General features: G+C 40.1%; 1 protein-coding gene across 11 annotated transcripts in view; it reads left to right on the top strand.

The window, feature by feature from the left end:
- Positions 1-20,787, top strand: part of Tenm3 (teneurin transmembrane protein 3) — a 1,243,671-nt gene that overhangs the window by 1,188,511 nt on the left and 34,373 nt on the right. For 9 of the 11 annotated variants that reach the window (XM_051182423.1, XM_051182421.1, XM_051182419.1 and 6 more), the window contains 5 exons: positions 1,773-2,022; positions 2,659-2,679; positions 11,329-11,561; positions 12,835-12,989; positions 13,749-14,623. In XM_051182423.1, coding sequence (XP_051038380.1) covers positions 1,773-2,022; positions 2,659-2,679; positions 11,329-11,561; positions 12,835-12,989; positions 13,749-14,623 — 1,534 coding nt within the window. The remainder of the gene's footprint in view (positions 1-1,772; positions 2,023-2,658; positions 2,680-11,328; positions 11,562-12,834; positions 12,990-13,748; positions 14,624-20,787) is intronic. The other 2 variants (XM_051182422.1, XM_051182420.1) reach the window with 1 other exon arrangement.

Raw genomic sequence — 20,787 nt, 5'->3', positions numbered from 1 at the left:
ATAAGCTATAGACGTGGCAGAAGAGGAGACAAAGATGTAGGTGGTGACAACTGTTGGCTCAGGCAGCCTTGAACATGCAAACAAATACTGTAATGCCTACCGTTCTGTTTTGTTGTCAGAGAGAAAACTCATGAGGGGCCAGCCATTTGCTGTAATAGCATAGGGTTCTTCTGATAAAAATTGCAGAACCAACTCTCCCAGGGAATTATACTCACATAATTGTCAAATAATGTAATCACAGAAAGGAGAAATCTTAGGTTATCACTTTGCCTTCCTTGAATATTCAAGGCAAAAAGCATTTCATCTCTTGTTGTGATCCAGACTTATTTAAATTATTTTCTCTTAAATTTGAATAAACCTGTTTTACCGGTCCTGATTTCTTTATGTAAATTTTCCATGATTATTACATCACCCAAATAGCAAGGCATTTAAAAACGTAATCACAAAATGCACCTAAAATGCACTGAGCTATAAGGAGCATACAATTATTCTGATCACTTCTTCACTTTCAAATTATCCCAAAGTGGAGGAAAAATCACGTTTTTGAGTTTTCTGTCTGTGCTTTCACAAGATTGTTTTTTCACCAGTCTATCTGTTGATAAGTACAGTCATTAGCTCTGAGAACTACTTTGAAACATAGAACACCCAATAAATACAATATATACAGCTCTAAAGCCAAAGTAGCAAGTGGTTTATACAGCTAATAACATGTCGAGGTGTGTCGTAAAATATGCACAGGGTGGGAACAGCTGACAAGCCAGTGGATAGCAGACACAGGCCATTGATTTGCACAAGGTAACAGCAAAGTGAACCGAAATGAAGTTTCAATGTAAATCTAGTTTCTTACTAGCAAAATATTGAATATTCCTTTGGGTTTTTTTTTCTTGCATTTTCAATGAAGGCCATTATGGAGCACCCTGGCATTTTTGTCTTTGTAAAATTATTGACACTTTCATGCCTTAAAGTGGAGTTTAGTTTTAATAGCAAGCTGGCCCTCTGTATCAGTTTCATTGTGTTTTGCATTTTAAATAATTATGTATGTATATATGTATATATATACAGCAGACGAATATGAAGCAAGACTCCTTGACAGTATAGTAGAGTTAAAAATAGGCCTCCATAGGCCAGGGTATGGCTCAGTGATAGATTATGTGCTTACTATCATGAGACCTATAAATAAATTCTTTCTAACTTTGTTTCCATAAAGTATTTTTGCTTTTTGTAAACTCATGGCAAATTCATAAGAAACTCATATTCCCAGGGTACACTTTTATTAATCAGGTTAATAGGTAATATTTTCCACATTGATTAACAATTAGGCAAATTTTGTGGTCCCTAAGAATATTATATAGAGCATGGTTCTCAAACTTGGTTGCACATTAAGATTACCTGGAGAGTTTTTAAAAATTGAAACACTAAAGCTGCCCCCAGACCAATTAAATCAGAGCCTCTGGGGTAAGGACCAGCCATCAGAAGCTTTTTACGACACTCCAGACTGTTCCAGTATGTGGGCAAAATGGAGGATTGCTGGTGTTGAGAGTTTGGGTTCCCAAAGCCTTCTCTTAGTCCTTTGTCCCTCTCACTAGTCTTTTAATAACCGACAGGGCTTTTTTTTTTTTTTTTTTAATATAACCTATGTAGTTTATCATGTAATATCTATCTTAAAGTTTCCAGTTCTAAATCAGAAAGACACTTCATCATCATGAGTTTCTAGGGGACATGTTTGCCTTCATCATTCATTTACATCATAAGAAAAATGTGTTTTCTTCCAGGTATACTGTATAAAGGAAATGGGGAAAATCAGTTCATCTCCCAGCAGCCTCCAGTGGTCAGTAGCATCATGGGCAATGGTCGGAGGCGCAGCATCTCATGCCCAAGTTGCAATGGCCAAGCTGATGGGAACAAACTGCTGGCACCAGTAGCACTAGCTTGTGGGATCGATGGCAGTCTATATGTAGGGGATTTCAACTATGTTCGACGGATATTCCCTTCTGGGAATGTAACAAGTGTTTTAGAACTAAGGTATGTCTTTCTTCTATTAGGGGCTTTAGTCAAAGACAAACACACACTTAAAAATGCAGTTGGATGTGATATGTTTATTTATTTATTTAAGCATACATCCCCCTAGTTTAAAACTTATTCAAGGAAGAACATAGTTCTGTTATTAATGTGTAAAGTTGTCTGATATGGAAAATGTCTTACTCATTCCAGTGATTTTTTTTTTCTGTGAACTGACAGGTAAAAGGATACTTTTTAGTTTCTTTCATTTTCCTTAAACTAAATCACATGCAGTGCAGGAATTCATCTTCTACTTCACAATGGTTAAATGGGGGCCTAAGATGTTTTCTCTGGAATCAAGATGTAACAGTGAATAAGCAAGGATATTGGATGCTCAGTTGGGTCAGCCCAATCGTTAGCCATAACATGAATAGTAATAACAGAATGTCATTGTCTTGCTTTGTTTTAAGTGTGATTATCAACCAATTCTGACAGCAGTTTGATAATCTTTGCTTACGAAGTTCATTGCTAATGTTCTCTCAGCTTAAATTGCAATTTTCCATACAAGTAATTAAAACCCCAATATTGATCTCATTCTATTTCAGAAGCATTTTCTAACTCTGCTTTTTTTCTACCTTTCTTTTAACTGCTTCCACCAAGAAATAAAGATTTTAGACATAGGTAAGCATCCTGCCTAAAGGTTATTGCATATTTTCCAATGTCCTTTTTATGTTTCGATGTGAATCTCAGAAATTGTTTTTTAGTAACATAATCTTGAGAAGGGAACACAGAACCAAGAACATCTAAGGATTTAAAAGTGCTTAATTGGACAATTACATAACTTACTGCAAAATAGGATCTTAGAAATATTTTCAAGTTGGTTCATAAAAAGATCTTGTCATAAGGAATTCTAATGTGCAGTTACTGACTTATATAAGCTAAGCTTCATGAAATAGAACAAAGTTTCAAACACAACAAAGCCTAAGGAGGTAGTGTAGTTTGACCAGTATCCAAAACAGATCATGTCTTACTGGGCACAAAGCTAATTCAGTTGGGCAAACTATTTAATAAAAATAGTCTGAAAATATTGTACTATGGAAAATTTTTTTAAGTTATATATCTATCGGACCAATATGAACATACTGCTAAGGACCCTCCCTGAACTTGGGAACAATCCCTCTATAGCATCCTACAAGCTTTTTCTAATTTTCCTAAATTGGAAGAACTATTAGAGTCAAGAAATAGTGTTTTGTTGCCATTATTATTCAGGGAAAGACTGGATGATGAATGTAGAATACCATCAGCTCGAAGGTTGTTCCTGTTCTGTTGACAAGTACACTTGCCTGAAGAAGTTACATACAGTAAAAGCCCTGTCAGAACAGTCTTCTCTAACAGCCTTTCTTTAATGAAAAAAATAAGAAAGACCCAGTGAAAAGCAAGGAAGCTTAGACATGCCAGATCTAGTTGGGCCATCTAATGCGATGATATATTTAAAAGGTAGTGTGATATTTTATGTCATATATCTTAGATGAATAAGTCAATATAGCTCACTGTTGTAGAGATTGACAACTAGCAAAGAATGGAGTTCTACTAACAGAAAACTGTTGCTGATCAGAGCCATGGTCCCAGGACCCTTCCCTAAGATTCTGTATTGATCTACACGTTCAACTAATGGCTCAGTCACATGCTAAGATTAACACTAAATCTCCCCAGAACACTGAGCATCCTGTTAGAGGCCCCAACAGACTATCAACACTTCTCTGCTTGTTTTCTTGGTAACTATGGAGAAATGAGGAAAGTCAGACAGGTATGCACACCAGCCCCTTGTGAAAATGCTGTAGGCGATGTAGGAAAGACCGTGAAAGCCTACCTTTTAACAAGCTGGCCTATTATATACCAGGCATCGTGCCAGACATTGCTTGCATGTTATTAGCGAGCCACACAGTAATCCCTCGGGTTACACGTGAGGTAATGGAGGTTGGAAGACATCACATCTCATCCCAAGATACACAACTAAGAAACGTGAAACAGAGATTTGAACCCCTCTTATGTGTATGTCCTTTCCATAGTACCACATCTCTCATTTATATGTTCCCCGTGGCTGGGATTCTATAGGGAGAGTTCCTAGAAATGGAAAAAAGAAAGAAAAGGCTAGACTTATTTCACAGTCGTTTTGCAAGTATTTTACAATTATCATCTCTGGGAAAAAAAATTCTCTGGGTTTGGAACTTTGTTTTCTGCATAGTGCCATAGAGTATGAAGTCAATATATACTAACTCATGGCATTTGACACTGGCACTGTAATCCCTCTTCCCTAGTCCTCTGTCAGCTTGCTGTGTGTCATTCAGACCACATTTGATTGTCTACATTTCCTTTCTCTGCCACCCGGGCATGACATACTATTTGGGTTGTGTATTGATACACTTGAGTGTTAAAACTAACAGTGTTAAATGCTTAGTCCCCATATGCTGGACACTTTGATGAATGGTAACCCAAGACTAAGCTCTCAGAAACTCACATACAGTAGCAATCCAGCCGTTTATGTGACTGACTGATATCTGCCGTATTATTTTTTGACACATCTTGTACACAACTGTCCCATGAAAATGGTTCTTGGAAGAAGAGATGGCAACATAGTAAGGAAGGTTCCAGAAAGTGCTGATATTTGAGCTAGATCAAAAAATAAAATCAGTTGAATCAGAACAGCATGAAGAATGACATTCATGGAATGACAAAACAAGAGGCAATAAATATACTAAGACATCCCAAGAGTAATCATACCCACCCAAATAAAGTGGGGATTTGTGTGGCTAAGAATGAGAGATGCAGGCTGAAGCCCATTACGGTCAGGTGCTTAGGGCCACCTTGAGATCAGTGAAAAAACTACTCACAGAGTGAGGAATTATTTTAGGGTCATGAACAAGTGGCACGTTCAAAGTGGCCTTTTAGGAATGTGAATAGGCTTGATAAGATCACTTAGAAAGTTAATACACTAGACCATGAGGGAGAGCATACCTCAAAGAGAAGACTTAACAGGGAAGGGAGTCAGCTGACAGGAACTGTACCTCCTGGGCAGTTAGAAAGATGAAGGCATAAGCCAGTGGCTCGCACCTCCAATCCCAGCCCTTTGGAGGTGGAAGCACTTGGATTGCTGCAAGTTTCCAGCCACCCTGATCTACAGAGTGGATAGAAAAATGAAAGGCAAAAATGTACAAAGGTTTTGAGCCCCATTCATCCAACAGATAATGACATCATCAATGCAATTCATGATTTTGTGTATTGAATAACTATCTAAATTGGCCTAATGAAAATCATGATACTTAATTTCGTTGTGTCCTCATTTAGCTTCTTCAAAACTGAAGTGATTTCCAAACCTAGTGAGCAAGCTTGTAATTAGCTACTCAGCACACTGAGTCAGGAATAGCACTGTTCAAGGTCAGCCCGGGTAAGAGCGTGGAACCCTCAAAATAAGGGGATAGAAGGTGTGAGCGTAGCTCAGCAATAGAGTGCATGTCCAGCATGGGTAAGGCCCTCCTCATTTCAAACCTCATCACAAGAAGGAAGACATCTCTTAAAGGGAGGGAGGGAAGGAAATGGAGTTCCTTTCAGAAACTTCTTCCTGTTTACTAGCCTGCTTTTCATTATAGCCTCCTTTTCTGCCTCGCAGAGCAGTTGTAAGCAAATCAGGGACAGGCAACAGGAAGAAAGGAAGTCACAAAATGTGTCTAATTCTGCATATAGGAGTAGCATTGTCAATTGTAGATAATTTAATCAATGTAGACTAACTGCTTCAGGTCCTCTTCCTGTATCACATACACCATAAATTGTCATTAATTATACTATTAGAAGCCATAAGAAAAATATTGGCCAGGAATATCAAGAGACAGCCTTATTATTTAAACATTCAAATATGACTATTATGCCAAGTTATTAAGTACTGCCAAAAAATTCTATAAAATAAAATTCCTTTGGGAGCACATTCCCCATGGAGGGATACTCCTTAGCCTAGAGGCAGGAGGAAGGGCCTAGACCCTACTCCAAATGACTTGACAGATTTTGATGATCCCTCCTGGAAGACATCACCCTCCCTGTGCAGTGGGGAGAGAATAGGATGGGAGGGGAAGTCGAGAGTCATGGGAGGGAAGAGAGGGAGAAGGAACTGGGACAGATATGTAAAATAAGAAAAAAATAAAAGCAAATAAATAAAATTCCTTAATTATATTTAGTTATATTCATTCACCATTTCATTTTTTTAATTTAACTGGCAACACTAATAATGATTGTAAAGTGGGTTTCTGTTTGATATTACAACTCTCCCCTCTGATGTTTATTACTTTGCTAACAAACCCCTTAATAGGCAGCAAGTTTTAGCTCACCCTTGTTCAAATTCCTTAAATTCCAAACTAAAAACCTTAAGTTAATTCATTAATACCAACCAAGGGGCATTTAAACATATAGGACTAATAATAAAATCAACTTTGTGAATTTTATATTACCAATTAAAGGATCAAAGAAAATCCCTATCACAAGTCTTATGAGTTTGAATTAATTAGATTTTCGATATAAAATTATCAAAACTTGAGTCAGCATTTCTTATTGATTTACTAGAAAGACCATCTCCCAGGTCTCCGTTTGCAATCATCTGAACAGTCTTTGGGTCACCATAAAAGAGGCAGTTTTGCTTTTATACATAAATAGAATTTGTTGTGTTTCTTCTAATGCTTTGTGCCCTAAGAGCTGTGGCACAGTTTCCAAGTGAAAAGATAGCAAGTGTTAATAGCATGCGTTCTCTGTGCCGTTCTCTGCAAGTGTTTCTCTCGTCTCCGAAGGCTGAATGATGAGAAAATAAATGAGTGTAACCAGCCCGCACTTGCCCCTGGGTCTGTGTCCAATTGGCAAGACTATAGGGAAGATGTCTTGATAACTGGCATCTAGGTCATCCTCAATGAGTTAAGAATCGAGGTGTAGTATTGGCGATATCGGGTGGAGCTCACCTCCTGGCTTTTTGCAGCTGTTAGGCACGGTTGTCATTTTAAACCCTACTGAAACAGCAAAATCTCAGCCAATCCCACAGAAATGCTCAGTGTTTCTATTGTTGAACACAGATTTCCCCAAAACACTGCCTTTGTAAAGCCCTGTGCCCTGAGGCCACTGCAGACCTACTCCCGTTACCATGACCTCCATCACACCCTCCCTGGATGGATGCACTTCTCATCTGAAGCCCAGTGCCTCTCTGTAGCAACACACCAGCCCCTCGGTGACCTTTGGGACAATAGAAAGCAGGTTCTAGTGCACCCTGTCAGGGAATTCCTCAGGCTTGAAATTTGATGATCTTGAATCAAACCCCAGTTGTGTATGTGATTCAGAACTCCTCTGTCACCTGCCTGTCAACTTAAAACTTTCCAAACTCATGTCCACCCTAATTTTTTGTTTTGTCTTTTTTTTTTTTTTTTTTTTTTTTTTTTTTTTGAGGGGGGCTAGCGTTCTTTAATTTTAGTTTTAGAATTTCAAACATGAATGCTTTATTCCCATCATTTCTACTCCTGCTTGCCAGGCCTGTGTCCCCTCACATTTGCCTTCTTTATTATTGTTACATGTACCTGTCGGTCTGTCTGTCTATCTCTGTGTGTGTCTGTATGTGTATCTATTAAATCCATATAGTGTGTCTCATATGTGCATGTATTTAAGGCCAAACACTTGAAGTCTAGGCTGTCAGAGAGCTCATCCCTGAAGAAAATGATATATTATTCTTTCTCTGCCTCTCTATGACTCTTATCTCTCTCTGCCTCTGTCTGTCTCTGTCTCTCTGTCTCTTATCTGTCTCTCTGTATGTCTGTCTCTCTCTCTCTGCCCCCCCCCATCAACTCTTCATCTAGGACCTTGTAAAATTTCCCCTATCCATGTTGACATGTCAACTGGTGGTATCATTTTTGCCCCATTTTAGCTCTGTAGAGACGCTTCCCACCTGTGTGAGGGCAGGGTCTAAGGAGTGGCTGTCCTTTGCCTATGAGACAGCACCTCATGTCTTGGATGTGTGCACTTCCACATTGTTCTGGACAGTAGAACTGTGTGCATGATAGGATGTTTCCCTCATTAGATGTTGCAAAGCTGCACTGCTTGATTTGAAAGTGACTGTGTCTTCAAGACACTGATGCAAACAAGTAATCCCAGCATAGCAGAAGTAGAGATGGGTGGATAATGAGTTTGCAGCCAGGCTAGGCTACTTGTGAGTTCAAGGCCAGCCTAGGTAATATGATGAGATCTATGACAGGAGAGTGGGCCACACCTCGTTCCTATAGGTGTACAAATATCAAGAGAAAAGTGTCATAACCAACCAACTGTTCATAGTTATCAGATAATCAGGAGATAGGAAAGACTAGAGAAGTCTCTCCAATGGCATATTATGGTTATAGTTTTCCTTACTTAGGATTAAAGATAAGTTAACTATAGGACTTTAGACTCACAAAGATAGGATAGATGATAGAATATTTTCTTTAAATCTTGCTAAATGGTAATAGACTAAATATTGTTAACAGTGGTTCTAATTTGATAACTGCTTTGTTATATATTTTGCTGTATTAAGGTTAAAACTCTTCTTTTTATTTTAGACAGAAAAGAGATGATGGGAGATGTCATTCTGTAAATATGTTTCTCTTATTGGTTAATGAATAAAGCACTGTTGGCCAATAGAAAAGCAAGATAGGTGGGACTAGGAGACAAGAAGGTTTCAGGGAGAGGGAAGAGGAGTTTTCAAGATGTAGGACTAACAGGGTAAAATGCTAGCCCCTCTCTCCGGTAAGATAAGACCACGTGGAAATACTTAGAATGGTAGAAATGGGTTGATATTTATGACTGAGCTAGCCAGTAAGCTAGCCAATGCTAGTTATAGACCGACAGCTTTATATGCAGCATCTCTGTGTGTTATTTGGGACTGGCGCAGCTCTGGGACCAGGCCAGCAGGTAAACCTGCTCGTAACAGCACATCTTTTAAATAAACCCAACCTGATTGACCTCAGACTCAGTGACTGGCTGTGTACAGCTGAAAGGCCAGCTCTCAGACTGTGGGTAGAAATATCTCCACAACTGTACCATTGCTCTTAAAGAAAAATGGTGTCATCACATTTATCATGGTCAATTGGCCATTTGTTACAAATCAGATTTCTGAGATGTTCTTATTCTCTCACTTGATTCTGAGTCCTTTGGAAAACTGTTTACCCTTAACATCTTCCTGTACTCAAGGCCTCTTGATCTAACCTGACTCTTCTTGCTAAAAGATATCAAGGGCTGTAAAGGGGACCTAAAGACTGAAAAGCTTAGTATACCTTTGTGTGCTGGCCTCACAGCCATAGAGCCCTCTTGTTCTCCAAAGGTCCCTACTGACTACATGATTGGCTATGCTCCCCCATCAATGTGAGACACTAGTAGAAACTATGACATTATTGTAACAAAAGCCTCTCACATTGAAGTACACACATCCACTACTTATGCCAAACATGACATTAGAGTTGGTAGTGGAAGGCTGCTCACTATGAATGCAAGAAGACCTTCTTCAAGCCTCCAGCACCCATGTGAAACCTATACCTCTAGCACTGGGAGGCAGAGGCAGGTGGATCCCAGGTCCTCTCTGGTCAGGTATATTAGCTGACTTTACAAGCTGCGCATTCAGTAAGAACCCCTATCTCAAAAAATAAGCACGGGGGCAACAGAGGAAGACCCAACATCAACCTTTGGCCTATACACACATATACCACAGACACTCACACAAAATAAATAAATAAAAATTTAAAACAACATTAAAGACTGAGAACTGTTTCATTATAGTGTAACATGATTAGCATTAAAATTTGCCATATCATTATTAAAATTAAAATATTTGTTAGTCTTATACTATATGTTTTTTATGAGAGTATAATAGAATTACATTATTTCCCTCCTCCCTTTTCACCCTCCAAATTCCTATGAATTCACTCCTTGCATCTTTCAAATTCATGGTCTCTTTATCTTTAATTGGTGTGTGTGTGTGTGTGTGTGTGTGTGTGTGTGTGTGTGTGTGTGTAAAACCACTGTTTCTTCTGAGCTCAGGAGTCCTATTTCCTAGAGTTCTTTGTGTAGGGCTGAGGCTTCATGAGCCTACCCCCTTCTATGTTAGAATGTCTATTGGTAACATCCTCGTTCAGGTCATGTCTAGGCAGCCATTGTGATTCATGTTCACATGATAAATGTTCACAAAATAAATGTATGACTTTTGATGTATTTGATCGTAAAGACATGGAAGGAATAGAGAAGTTGGGAGAGGGGGGTGAGGGAGAACATAAAGCCAAGCTTGTCATTGAAAGATATGTTATTTAATGGATTCCATCTTTGCTATCCTCACTGAAACACAAGTCACTTAAACTATGTTTGCATTTTCCAGAAGACCATATTTGCACGTGGTCTGGAAGTCATATGCCTAAGAAAGTAGTGTTCGGAGATTGCCTTCTGCATTTTAATGGATTATCTCATTTTATCCCCATAGTTCTGAACAGACATTGTCCCAGCACCATCTGCTTTTCTGTAGAGCAACTACCAATAGGCATAATGCAACATCCTAAGAGCACAGGGTGGGGCGGGGGAGATATTGTTTGTGAGGTTCTACAAAAGCAAAGCAATTATTCCTGATAGTAATAAAGATGTTGGTCGTATGTTAAGTCAATGTGTAATATACTGGAGAGATATTTCCTCAGAATAAATTTCCTCTGTTAAGGCAAACAAAACTAAATAAATGTAGAGACCTTGCTAGTTTATTTTAGGCTAGAGCATATTGCTGCCAAGGGTAATTGTTCTTAAGAATGACTGTTGATGGGAGTGAAGAGAAGGTTCCACAGTTAAGAGGACTTGATGACCTTCCAGAGGACCCATGTTTCACTCCTCACCCTATGGCAGCTCCAAATAGCCCTAACTCACTCCAGCTGCAAGGGATCTGATGCTGTCTCCTGGCCATCATTGACACCAGCATGCACATGGTACACACACATATTTGCAGGCAAAACATCCATACACAGAAAAGGTAACAAATAATAAAATAAAAAATAGTGACTGCCAATTGGTTAAGTCCTCAACACCAAACCAAAAAGAAAAATATCACAGACTTAAAAATACTTCGTCTCAGAGACTTGGTACCTCGGATCAGTCTCCTAAGTCATCATCACCTAGCCTGTTCTTTGCCCAGCCTTTGACAGTGGGTTGCAGCTTATAAGCACTTCCTCATGGTGTGTTTTATTTTGCTTTTCATTTCCTTCTGTGTACAAGGATTAGCTCTTTCCTAATATTTACATGTGAATCTTTCTACAGTAGCAACCCAGCTCACAGATACTACCTGGCTACAGATCCGGTCACAGGAGATTTGTACGTTTCCGATACAAACACCCGCAGGATTTATCGCCCCAAATCACTCACGGGAGCAAAAGACTTGACTAAGAACGCTGAAGTGGTTGCTGGGACCGGGGAACAATGCCTTCCTTTTGACGAGGCAAGGTGTGGAGATGGAGGGAAGGCTGTGGAGGCAACTCTCATGAGTCCCAAAGGTACTGGCAGTTATCAGTTTAGGCTTTTCTCTTGACTTTCTTTTTTTAATAAAAATAGAAAGTTCCATCTGATTCATGATTGTGTTTAAAGATGAGTCTAATGTTTTATCTCTAACTATGTTCTGGAAAGCTGTTATCACATCTACTGTCAGGAAACAACTAGATGCTAGGTTGACTTTTACAGTAGATATAAGGTCCTTTTTAAAAACAAAAATCATACTGGTTTTTTTTTCCAACTTTTCCAAGACTGAAGCCACCACTCTATAGTATTCAGGTCACGTCTTAAACTTCAGATTCCTTCATTGTCCTGGAATTTTCTTGCCATGAATGAGTCTCAGGCCTCTTTAAAAGCATCACTAAGCAACCCTATTAGCTCTCACCCACTTCGGAGCTCCTTACCCTTTGTCTCTATGCCATGGGAAAATCTGCTGGCTATGAGAAATTTGGGGAGGTAACAGGCTAAAATTCTATGTGATAAAAGCTTTTTAAGGAGCCAAGATTAACTCCTTACTCAAGCCTCCTGCCATCTGTTACAATGGGTTTGGGTTTGGAAACTTTTTTTTTTCTTCATTATAACTAGTGAGGATTGTGTGAGCAAGGGCTGAAGAAAAAATATTTGCTGTGCTGAATTATTCATAATGGCAAATTTCATTGTAACAAGGTCAGCTAAACACTAACCTCAACTCAGATCTGTCTTTGTTGGAAGAATGTCGTGACTGTAAGTCGGCTCTAACAGAATCTGAGCCTTTCTCTATAATGTATGGCCTACACTGGGACCGTGAATGTTATTTTGTGGTGGAAGCATACAAGTACTATGCCTAAGAGGTTCATACACTGGATAGAGATTCTTGGAGATTTGGATTCTTTGTTGTGTGTATTTATTTACATAAATGTATTTATACTATAAATGCCTGTGTGTGATTCCCCCCCCCCTTTTCTTAAAATTTTACAATCAGCAATCTTTTTTTGGTTGGTTTGGTTTTTAGTTTGGGGGTTTTGGGTTTTTTGAGACAGGGTTTCTCTGTGTGGCCCTGGCTGTCCTGGAACTCACTCTGTAGGCCAGGCTGGCCCCAACCTCAGAGATCCACCTGCTTCTGCTGGGATTAAAGGCGTGCGCCACCATGCCAGGCTTTACAATCAGCAATCTTACCTGCTACCTACCATCCACTTTATTGGCAAAGCTAAGTTTTGAATTTGTCATTGGGCCTAAGGATTTGATCAAAATTAATCATTTTCTCTTAAAAATGGTAACACTTATTTCTCTTGCATAAAGGAATGGCGATTGATAAGAATGGACTGATCTACTTTGTTGATGGAACCATGATCAGAAAGGTTGATCAAAATGGAATCATATCAACTCTCTTGGGGTCCAATGACCTGACGTCAGCCAGGCCTTTAACCTGTGACACCAGCATGCATATCAGCCAGGTACTGTAGATAGTAAGCCAAGCTGTTCGTCTTGCTTCTGTCAGTAACAGTGATGGCAGCATGTTAAATTGCATCTGTCAGGCGTGGCAGTGGTTATGATACAACTGTTCTGTTTACATTTACAGCAGGAGCTACTAAAAGTTATATTCTTCTGTAATTCTGCATTTGATGAATTTGGTGAAATACAGCACAATTAGCGCTAAGAAATGCTAAGAGTGTGTAATAAAATTCCACTAACGTAGCAGCATGCAGATACTCCAAAAAGAACAAAACAGCTTAAGTCTCTAATCTTTTGATTGCATAGGCTCCTTGAGTACAAGCAAAAACACACTACGATTAGTCCCAAGGGGCTTATATTTAGAACTAGGAACTTAACTATTGGCCTGATTGAAAACACAATAGAATACTAATGTATTCATAACCTAGGAAGCCCTGGCATTTGGCTGTTAACACCATAAGGAGCATATGTGTTCATATCTCAGTGATATCTGTTGACTCACTACATAGAAGTTCATTTTCTGTGTGGCTATAAGCAGCAAATCTTTCCATGCACTGTATTTTTAAATAAGATGTTATTTCCTACATTCATCTCCACTAAAAAATTGTAGGTTTGTTTTGCTAGCATTATGGAGGGGGAGACAATTTTTAAAACAGTTTATCAAATTAAGGCTAATTTCCCTAAATGGTCTAATTTACTCTTCTAGCAAACTAACTGCAGTGTAGTAACTGACTAACCAGTTCATTTCTGTCTTTATTAAGGTACGTCTGGAATGGCCCACTGACCTTGCCATTAACCCCATGGATAACTCCATTTATGTCCTGGATAATAATGTAGTTTTACAGATCACCGAAAACCGTCAAGTCCGCATCGCTGCTGGGCGGCCCATGCATTGCCAAGTCCCAGGCGTGGAATATCCCGTGGGGAAGCATGCAGTCCAGACCACACTGGAATCAGCTACTGCCATTGCTGTGTCTTACAGTGGGGTCCTTTACATTACCGAAACTGATGAGAAGAAAATTAACCGAATAAGGCAGGTCACAACAGATGGGGAAATCTCCTTGGTGGCTGGAATACCTTCAGAGTGTGACTGTAAAAATGATGCCAACTGTGACTGCTATCAGAGTGGAGATGGCTATGCCAAAGATGCCAAACTGAATGCACCGTCCTCCCTAGCCGCCTCTCCAGATGGCACACTGTACATTGCAGATCTGGGGAATATTCGGATCCGGGCAGTGTCAAAGAATAAGCCTTTACTTAACTCTATGAACTTTTATGAAGTTGCCTCTCCGACTGATCAAGAACTCTACATCTTCGACATCAATGGCACTCACCAGTACACCGTGAGCTTAGTCACCGGTGACTACCTGTATAATTTTAGCTACAGCAATGACAACGACATCACTGCTGTAACAGACAGCAATGGCAATACCCTCCGAATACGAAGGGATCCGAATCGGATGCCAGTCCGGGTGGTGTCTCCGGATAACCAAGTGATATGGTTGACCATAGGCACCAATGGATGTCTGAAAAGCATGACCGCTCAAGGACTGGAACTAGTTTTGTTTACTTACCATGGCAACAGTGGGCTTTTAGCTACCAAAAGTGATGAAACTGGATGGACAACATTTTTTGAGTAAGTATAAGAAAAATTTTACTCTAACTATAAAATATTGATATCATAATAGAGTGTGTAATAGTAACACATGCTTATATTCTGAAGAAAAGTACGTGACTGAGGCCCTAAGTTGCTATAGTTTTTATATCCCTCTTTTTAAAAAGAGACAAAATTATGAAAATTAGATGCAGAAACTTAGAATAGACCCATGCGTGTGAAACTCCTCAGAGATTAAATTTCATTTAGCTGCATGGTAAATTTACCTCTCTCCTTAGGAACTGACATTTTGCTCCTAGTACCCTTAGCAGATTAACGACAAACATTTCAAAGGACAACCAACCGTAGCTTTAGTTTTAGGCCTAAACCCTCTGGGTTTGGATTTTCCTGGTTGATGAAGCCAACTGTGGTGGGAGCTTTCACTAAAGAAAACCTTCGAAAATGGTTCACAGTGAACTTGGCGGGTTACCTCAGTACTGCGAATGTTATTCTTATCAAATAGAGGGCTTAGCTTTACAGTTACTAGAGAAGATAAGCCTCAGTTTAAAGGCCTTTGCAACCAAATGCAAATCAGGACTTTGGCCACCCTTGGAAAGCATATGAAGTTAGGAGGCTTGTGAAGCCAGGGCATTTGTGTGGAGAAGTGGCCCAGGCAATATGCTCTCCAGTCACATTTTGTGAGTTCAATGAGAGCGAAATGAAAATTAGCTGTTGTATATTTTATGGTGTGTGTACTTTACAGTGAGTGCCTGTGTAAAATCGTTTTCGATTGCTTGTTCACTTGACTAACATTGCACAAGCCACGAAGGGGAAATTAGGTGCACTGAGATGACATGTTGACAAATGCAAACTAGTCCTTGGGATGAATATTTTGAGTCCCTTAGTGTGATTTCTCACAGTGATAGACTGAAGCAGAAGGATGTTCTCCAAGAGCACACCTCTAAAATGACAATAAAGGTCAGGAGGAAAAGTCATTCAGCACACAAATATTTCCTGCACAACTTCTCTGGAATGGATCCCACACAGAACGCTCAGTTCCCCTGTAGTTGGAATGGCTTTTCTTTTTTTGACAGGTTCCCTTTTAATAAAATGAATGTTCCCCCAGCAGCGTGATTTTATCAGAGGAACAAACCTTTACAATTGAATTACATTAAAATTCTGTTCTTAGCATTCCTTTCCCTCATTTCAGGATCGCAATAGGAAAGGAATAAATTGGAAGTTAATGGAAGGCGCTTCCTTTGCCGGGCTTTCAAAGTGATAGCAGGCTGTGTGGCTGAAGAGGGAGAAGGCACAGAGAGAAAGTGCAGCCATCAGATAGGCCTGGGCAGGAAAGCAGTCCTCATTAGAAGATCTTCAGCAATGGTGGTGCCTCGGGTAGGGTTTCACTTTAGTTGAAAGCAGGGAGAGAAAAGAGAGGCTAAGTTTCCAGTACCGTCTTAAGGCTCGAGCTCTGCTCTGTGGGCCATTTTTTAACATGTCCCTGTTTGGTCCAGAAACTGACACTGCACAATTCCCTATGTGGTGACTACCAGCAGACAAACTGGAAGTCAACAGGATGGTTTACTGAGGGCCCCCAAATTCACTCAAACTTGGGAAATCAGAGAAACAGGCTCATTGTATCAGTGGGGTAGGTGTGGGACAGTTTAAACAAATTTGGATTTTTTTTTTTTTAAAGAAATTGTAGTGACACAAAGAAGACATACTCCTCTATAATATGTATATATGTTACATAATATTATGTACATAGATATTATAGAGGAATATATATGCATATATATATGTGTGTGTGTGTGTGTACACATATATATATACACACACACACACAAGCACTGTGGGGAATCAAGGGCTGGTTGGCAAATCAGTCTTGTGAACACAATGGGAAAGCATTGTTCTTGTAAGTCTCAGTTGTGTGTTTGCCACTGCAGGCTCATCACAAATCACATGTGTGTGGCCCTTAGAAGCTGCAGCTAGAGAAATGACAGCAAAAGTAACTATTTCCAAAAATTATCGCAAAAAGATGTAACACACACGGACTCTCTCCGGTATGCTTTAAGAGTCTATTAGACCAAACAGTATTTGCAAAATACTTTGTATTCATTTAAAAAAAAAAAAAAAGTAACACACGTGTATAATCCCAGCACTTGTGAGGATGAGACAGACATGGACCGAGAGTCTCAGGCCAGCCTGGATGATATAGTAAGCTAAAAGCCAGAATGAACTACATAGTCAAATCTCATCTCAATGTTTTTATTTTTTTAAAGTTATACATTGTTTATTCTTTTCTCCATATTTTCAGGGGGAAAATTGTAATTTTAAAAGTTGCGGAGAAGCATGTATGCTTTTTGAGAAGGTATGGAAAAGTAGAGCCGCTAGCCTAAGGAGTTCAGAATTGTCAGGTCTGAATGAAATGTTATTATTTTCTATGGGCTTTCAAAAGGGGCCACTTCTTCCAAGAGTCAGAACCTCTAAAACCCCTGCTCCAAGCCTGGGGCACACAAAGCAGAGGGCTTGTCCTCTTGGGACAGGCCTCCAGGACCCATTCTCATAGACCATCACATTTTGTCTGTGATCTTTGAAGGCAAGAAATGGACAAACCTAGCCCCTACTTCTGCTCCCAGAAGCCTTGACCACAACTTGTGCTTACCGTATCCTGACTTCACAAATGATTGCTGTGAGTGCCCTAGTGTATAGGATGGGATCTCTGAGTCCCTGCAGTTTGGTTTCAGAGTCCTGGGACCTTTCTCAGCCCATCTCTGGGCTATCATGACCAAGCCACTGGAAGGACCATATGATCTGTGCTTGTCCTCTCTGACCCAACCAGGGAAACAAGCCCAGCTCGGTCCATGTCTCACTCTTACACTGACCTTGGCTATCTGCTAAGTGTTACCCACCCTCCAGCCTTGCAGGTGCCTCAAGTGCTGTTCATCATCCTGAACTCTGTCCTCACATCTGCATGACGGCCTGGTGGCTTTCCCATGGTAGCGTTAAGGCTATCCCCGCCAAGATAGAGCTGAAGTCTTTTTTGGTGGCATCACATTTAGCTGCTTGTCTATAGCATGGTCTCTTCTTGTTAGCAGCCAGCCTTACTTCCCATTTAGTCTGTCACAGTTAGCTGCATCGGGAGCAAGGATATATGAAAGAACAGTAGTGCCTGTCCTACATGTGTTTCTCAAGGGAGCCAGCCAGCCTGCAATTACTAACCCAAAGCCCTGTCCCTCCTCATCTTTCTAGCTTGCTTATCTCATGCCCAACTACATGGTTTCTTACTCATCTTCCTCAGTCTTGGCCATGTTAACCCTTCATCTCCCTCTTGACACCAGCCAGTGTTCTAACTATAATTTATATGGACAATTTGGCAGTTTTCATCACCTAAGGCCTCCCTGTGATTTTGTAGTCATTGGTGAACTGATGTCCTGGTAATATTCTACTTCGTGTTCCTATCGTCCAGTGTGTCTAATTCAGACATAGAAAGACACTTGATAAGTTTGTAAAGAAGGGATTTGATGGCTTTGACAATGGTCAGGGTTTTCCCAAAACCGAAAGGAGATTGTAACAGAACCAAAAAAAAAAAAAATCATCCCCTAACTGAGAAACACCTGTTTTTTTGTTTTGTTTTTGTTTGTGTTTGTGTTTTGTTTTGTTTTCTTTTTTTGGTTTTTGTTTTTTTTTTTGTTTTTTTACTCTCACTACACCAGTCCTTTAAGCTGCTAGATGGTCCATAATCATCTTTTGGCATAAACACCTTATATAAGAAATGGCAGTTTTCAGTCCAAATCCCCACTTGTTTATGACCAGATTCACAGCTAGCCTGGTATCTGAAAGGGTTTGAAATTAAAGCTTTTATCAAATAGAAACAGATGGAAGACCTGGAATCAATCAATTTGCCTACTGTAAAAAACATGGTTACCATAGTTCCCGCCAAAGACATTTTAAAGGAGAGTGAGTTCAAATTACTAACCTTGAGTGTTTTCATTTTATCATTTTTTGTTGGTGGCACAAACTTTAGTCTGCCATTAGCATTTTGAAATACTGGTGTGAGTACAAAGAAAATTTTTTTTTTTTTTTTTTTTTTTTTTTTTTGGTAATGCAAGCTGTTGTCTCTGGCTCCCATGACTCACAGAATGTTGCTATGAATACACAGTCCTCCTTGTAGTTTTTCATTGAAGAAACCTTGAAGGCAGAGGCCTATATAATGTAGTTGGGTGAATATACATTTATTGAGTACATTCTAATGAAACCTAGAGCTAGCTCTCACCAAAACTCCTTTTGAAAACAAAAAATACTGTTTAATGATCTCTTGTTCTCTGGGATAGTTGAAACCCCTGCACCAATTATTAATACATAAAATGTCAATATTTCCCATTTTTCTTGTCCATTTTTGATGTTTACCCAATAGTGCTTGTTTGCTCATTTTCTTTTTCTTCATAAAATACGAACTTCCTCAGTTGATCTTGTTGTTCAAATAATTGAATGAGAAAACTGAAGACTTCATATTGGTAGTGTTTTATTCTGAAATACTGCTTTTAAGGCATGAGGGCAGCAAGAACTATGTATATAACCAGTTGTGGTGATGTACCACCATAATCCCATCGATCAGGAGGCAGAGGGAGAATTGGGAGTCTGAGGTACACCATCAAAAGTTCAAAAGACATAGCAAGGCTCTGTCTCACAAAAGCAAGGGGTAAGGGATAAACTTGTTGAAAGATTGCTTGCCAAACAATGATAGGCTCTGGAATCCTTGCCTGAATGGCAGAGAGCAAATGAAAATAAAATTTTAAAAAGCTCTCCTCCCAAAGGGACGAAGGCCAAGGAGAAGAAGGTGGCCCCTCCCCTGCCATTGTCTATAGACAGGAGGCCAAAAGTTGTGAATCTTCTGGAAAAAAAGGCCTAGAGACTTAGGCACTGAACAGGACATCCTACCTAGAAGAGATCTCACTCACTTCACCAAAAGTCCCCAGTACATCAGACTTCAGCGGCGGAAGCCATCTTCTACAAGCCGCACAAAGTACCTCCTTCCATTAACGGTTTCCCCTAGGCCCTGGACCAGCAAGCAGCAGCCCAGCCCCTTAAGCTTGCCCATAACTGCAGGCCACAGACAAAACAGGAGAAGAAGCAAAGCTGTCGGCCCCTATTTAGAAGAAGAGTGCTGTTTAAGGGAGGTCCCCACTATGAAACCTCCTGTCCTTTGAAGGTCACTGCCTCGGTGGAGAACAAGATGGCTCTCAGCAGGTGGTGATAGCCCACTACATAGACCCCATTGAGCAGTTGGTCTTCCTGCTTGCCATGTGTCACAGGTAGTCCTCTACTGCACCATAAGAGGAAGGCCAGGCTGGAGCATCTAGTCCACCGGAAGACATGCACCACTGTCACCTTCACACAGGTTGACTCAGAAGACAAGGGTGCTCTGGCTAAGCTGGTGGAAGCTGTCAGGCCAATTACAACAACAGGTACATTGAGATCCACCGTCACTGGGGAGGCAGTGTGTTGGCTCCAAAATCTGTGGGTTGCCTTGCCCAGCTGGAAAAGGCCAAAAAGAAAAAAAGAAAAAAGGCAAAGGCCAAAGTTAAGGGTTCTGTACATAAATATAATCATGAAACTATCCTTCCAAAAAGAAATTTAAAAAGAAAGCACGCATTTTTTCCATTCAGGTGCAGTGTTGTACTGAGTACCAGAGAAGATTGGGGGGTGGGGGATAGAGACTGATTCCCTACTTGAAGTTCTTATCAGCTAGCAATAAAATAAACAAGTGTCTCTAGTTTAGGGCACATAGGTGGTTTCTTAAGCATATGAGCCTTCGTTTCCAAAACTAGATTTGTAGCAGTTTCTCTCTGTGGTGCTGGAGGTTGTTTAGCTGGAATTTTCAGACATGCCACTAGGATGCAGCATTCAAAGACTTGTGGTCAGCTTTGATGTCTCAGGGGTTGAATCATTATCTCTAAGTGGTTGCCCATGACTTCTCCTGACTTGCTAGGCAACAGAAAGAAGACCCACTGTGTGATTGATTGTTCTCTAATAAGCCTAGTTATATAGTGTGGGGGTTGTTTCGGGGTTTTGTGCTTGTTGTTTTTAAGAAAGGGTCATGTTCTGCAACCGCAGATGCCCTGGAAATTGCTCCTTAAACCATACTGGCCTAGAACTCACAGAGATCCTCCTGCCTCTGCCTCCCAGGTGCTGGAATTAAAGAC

Source organism: Phodopus roborovskii, unplaced genomic scaffold (assembly GCF_943737965.1).
Source record: "Phodopus roborovskii unplaced genomic scaffold, PHOROB, whole genome shotgun sequence".
In the NCBI taxonomy this organism is placed as follows: domain Eukaryota; kingdom Metazoa; phylum Chordata; class Mammalia; order Rodentia; family Cricetidae; genus Phodopus; species Phodopus roborovskii.
The sequence above is the reverse complement of the archived record's forward strand: the minus strand, read 5'-3'. Positions and strand labels throughout refer to the sequence as shown.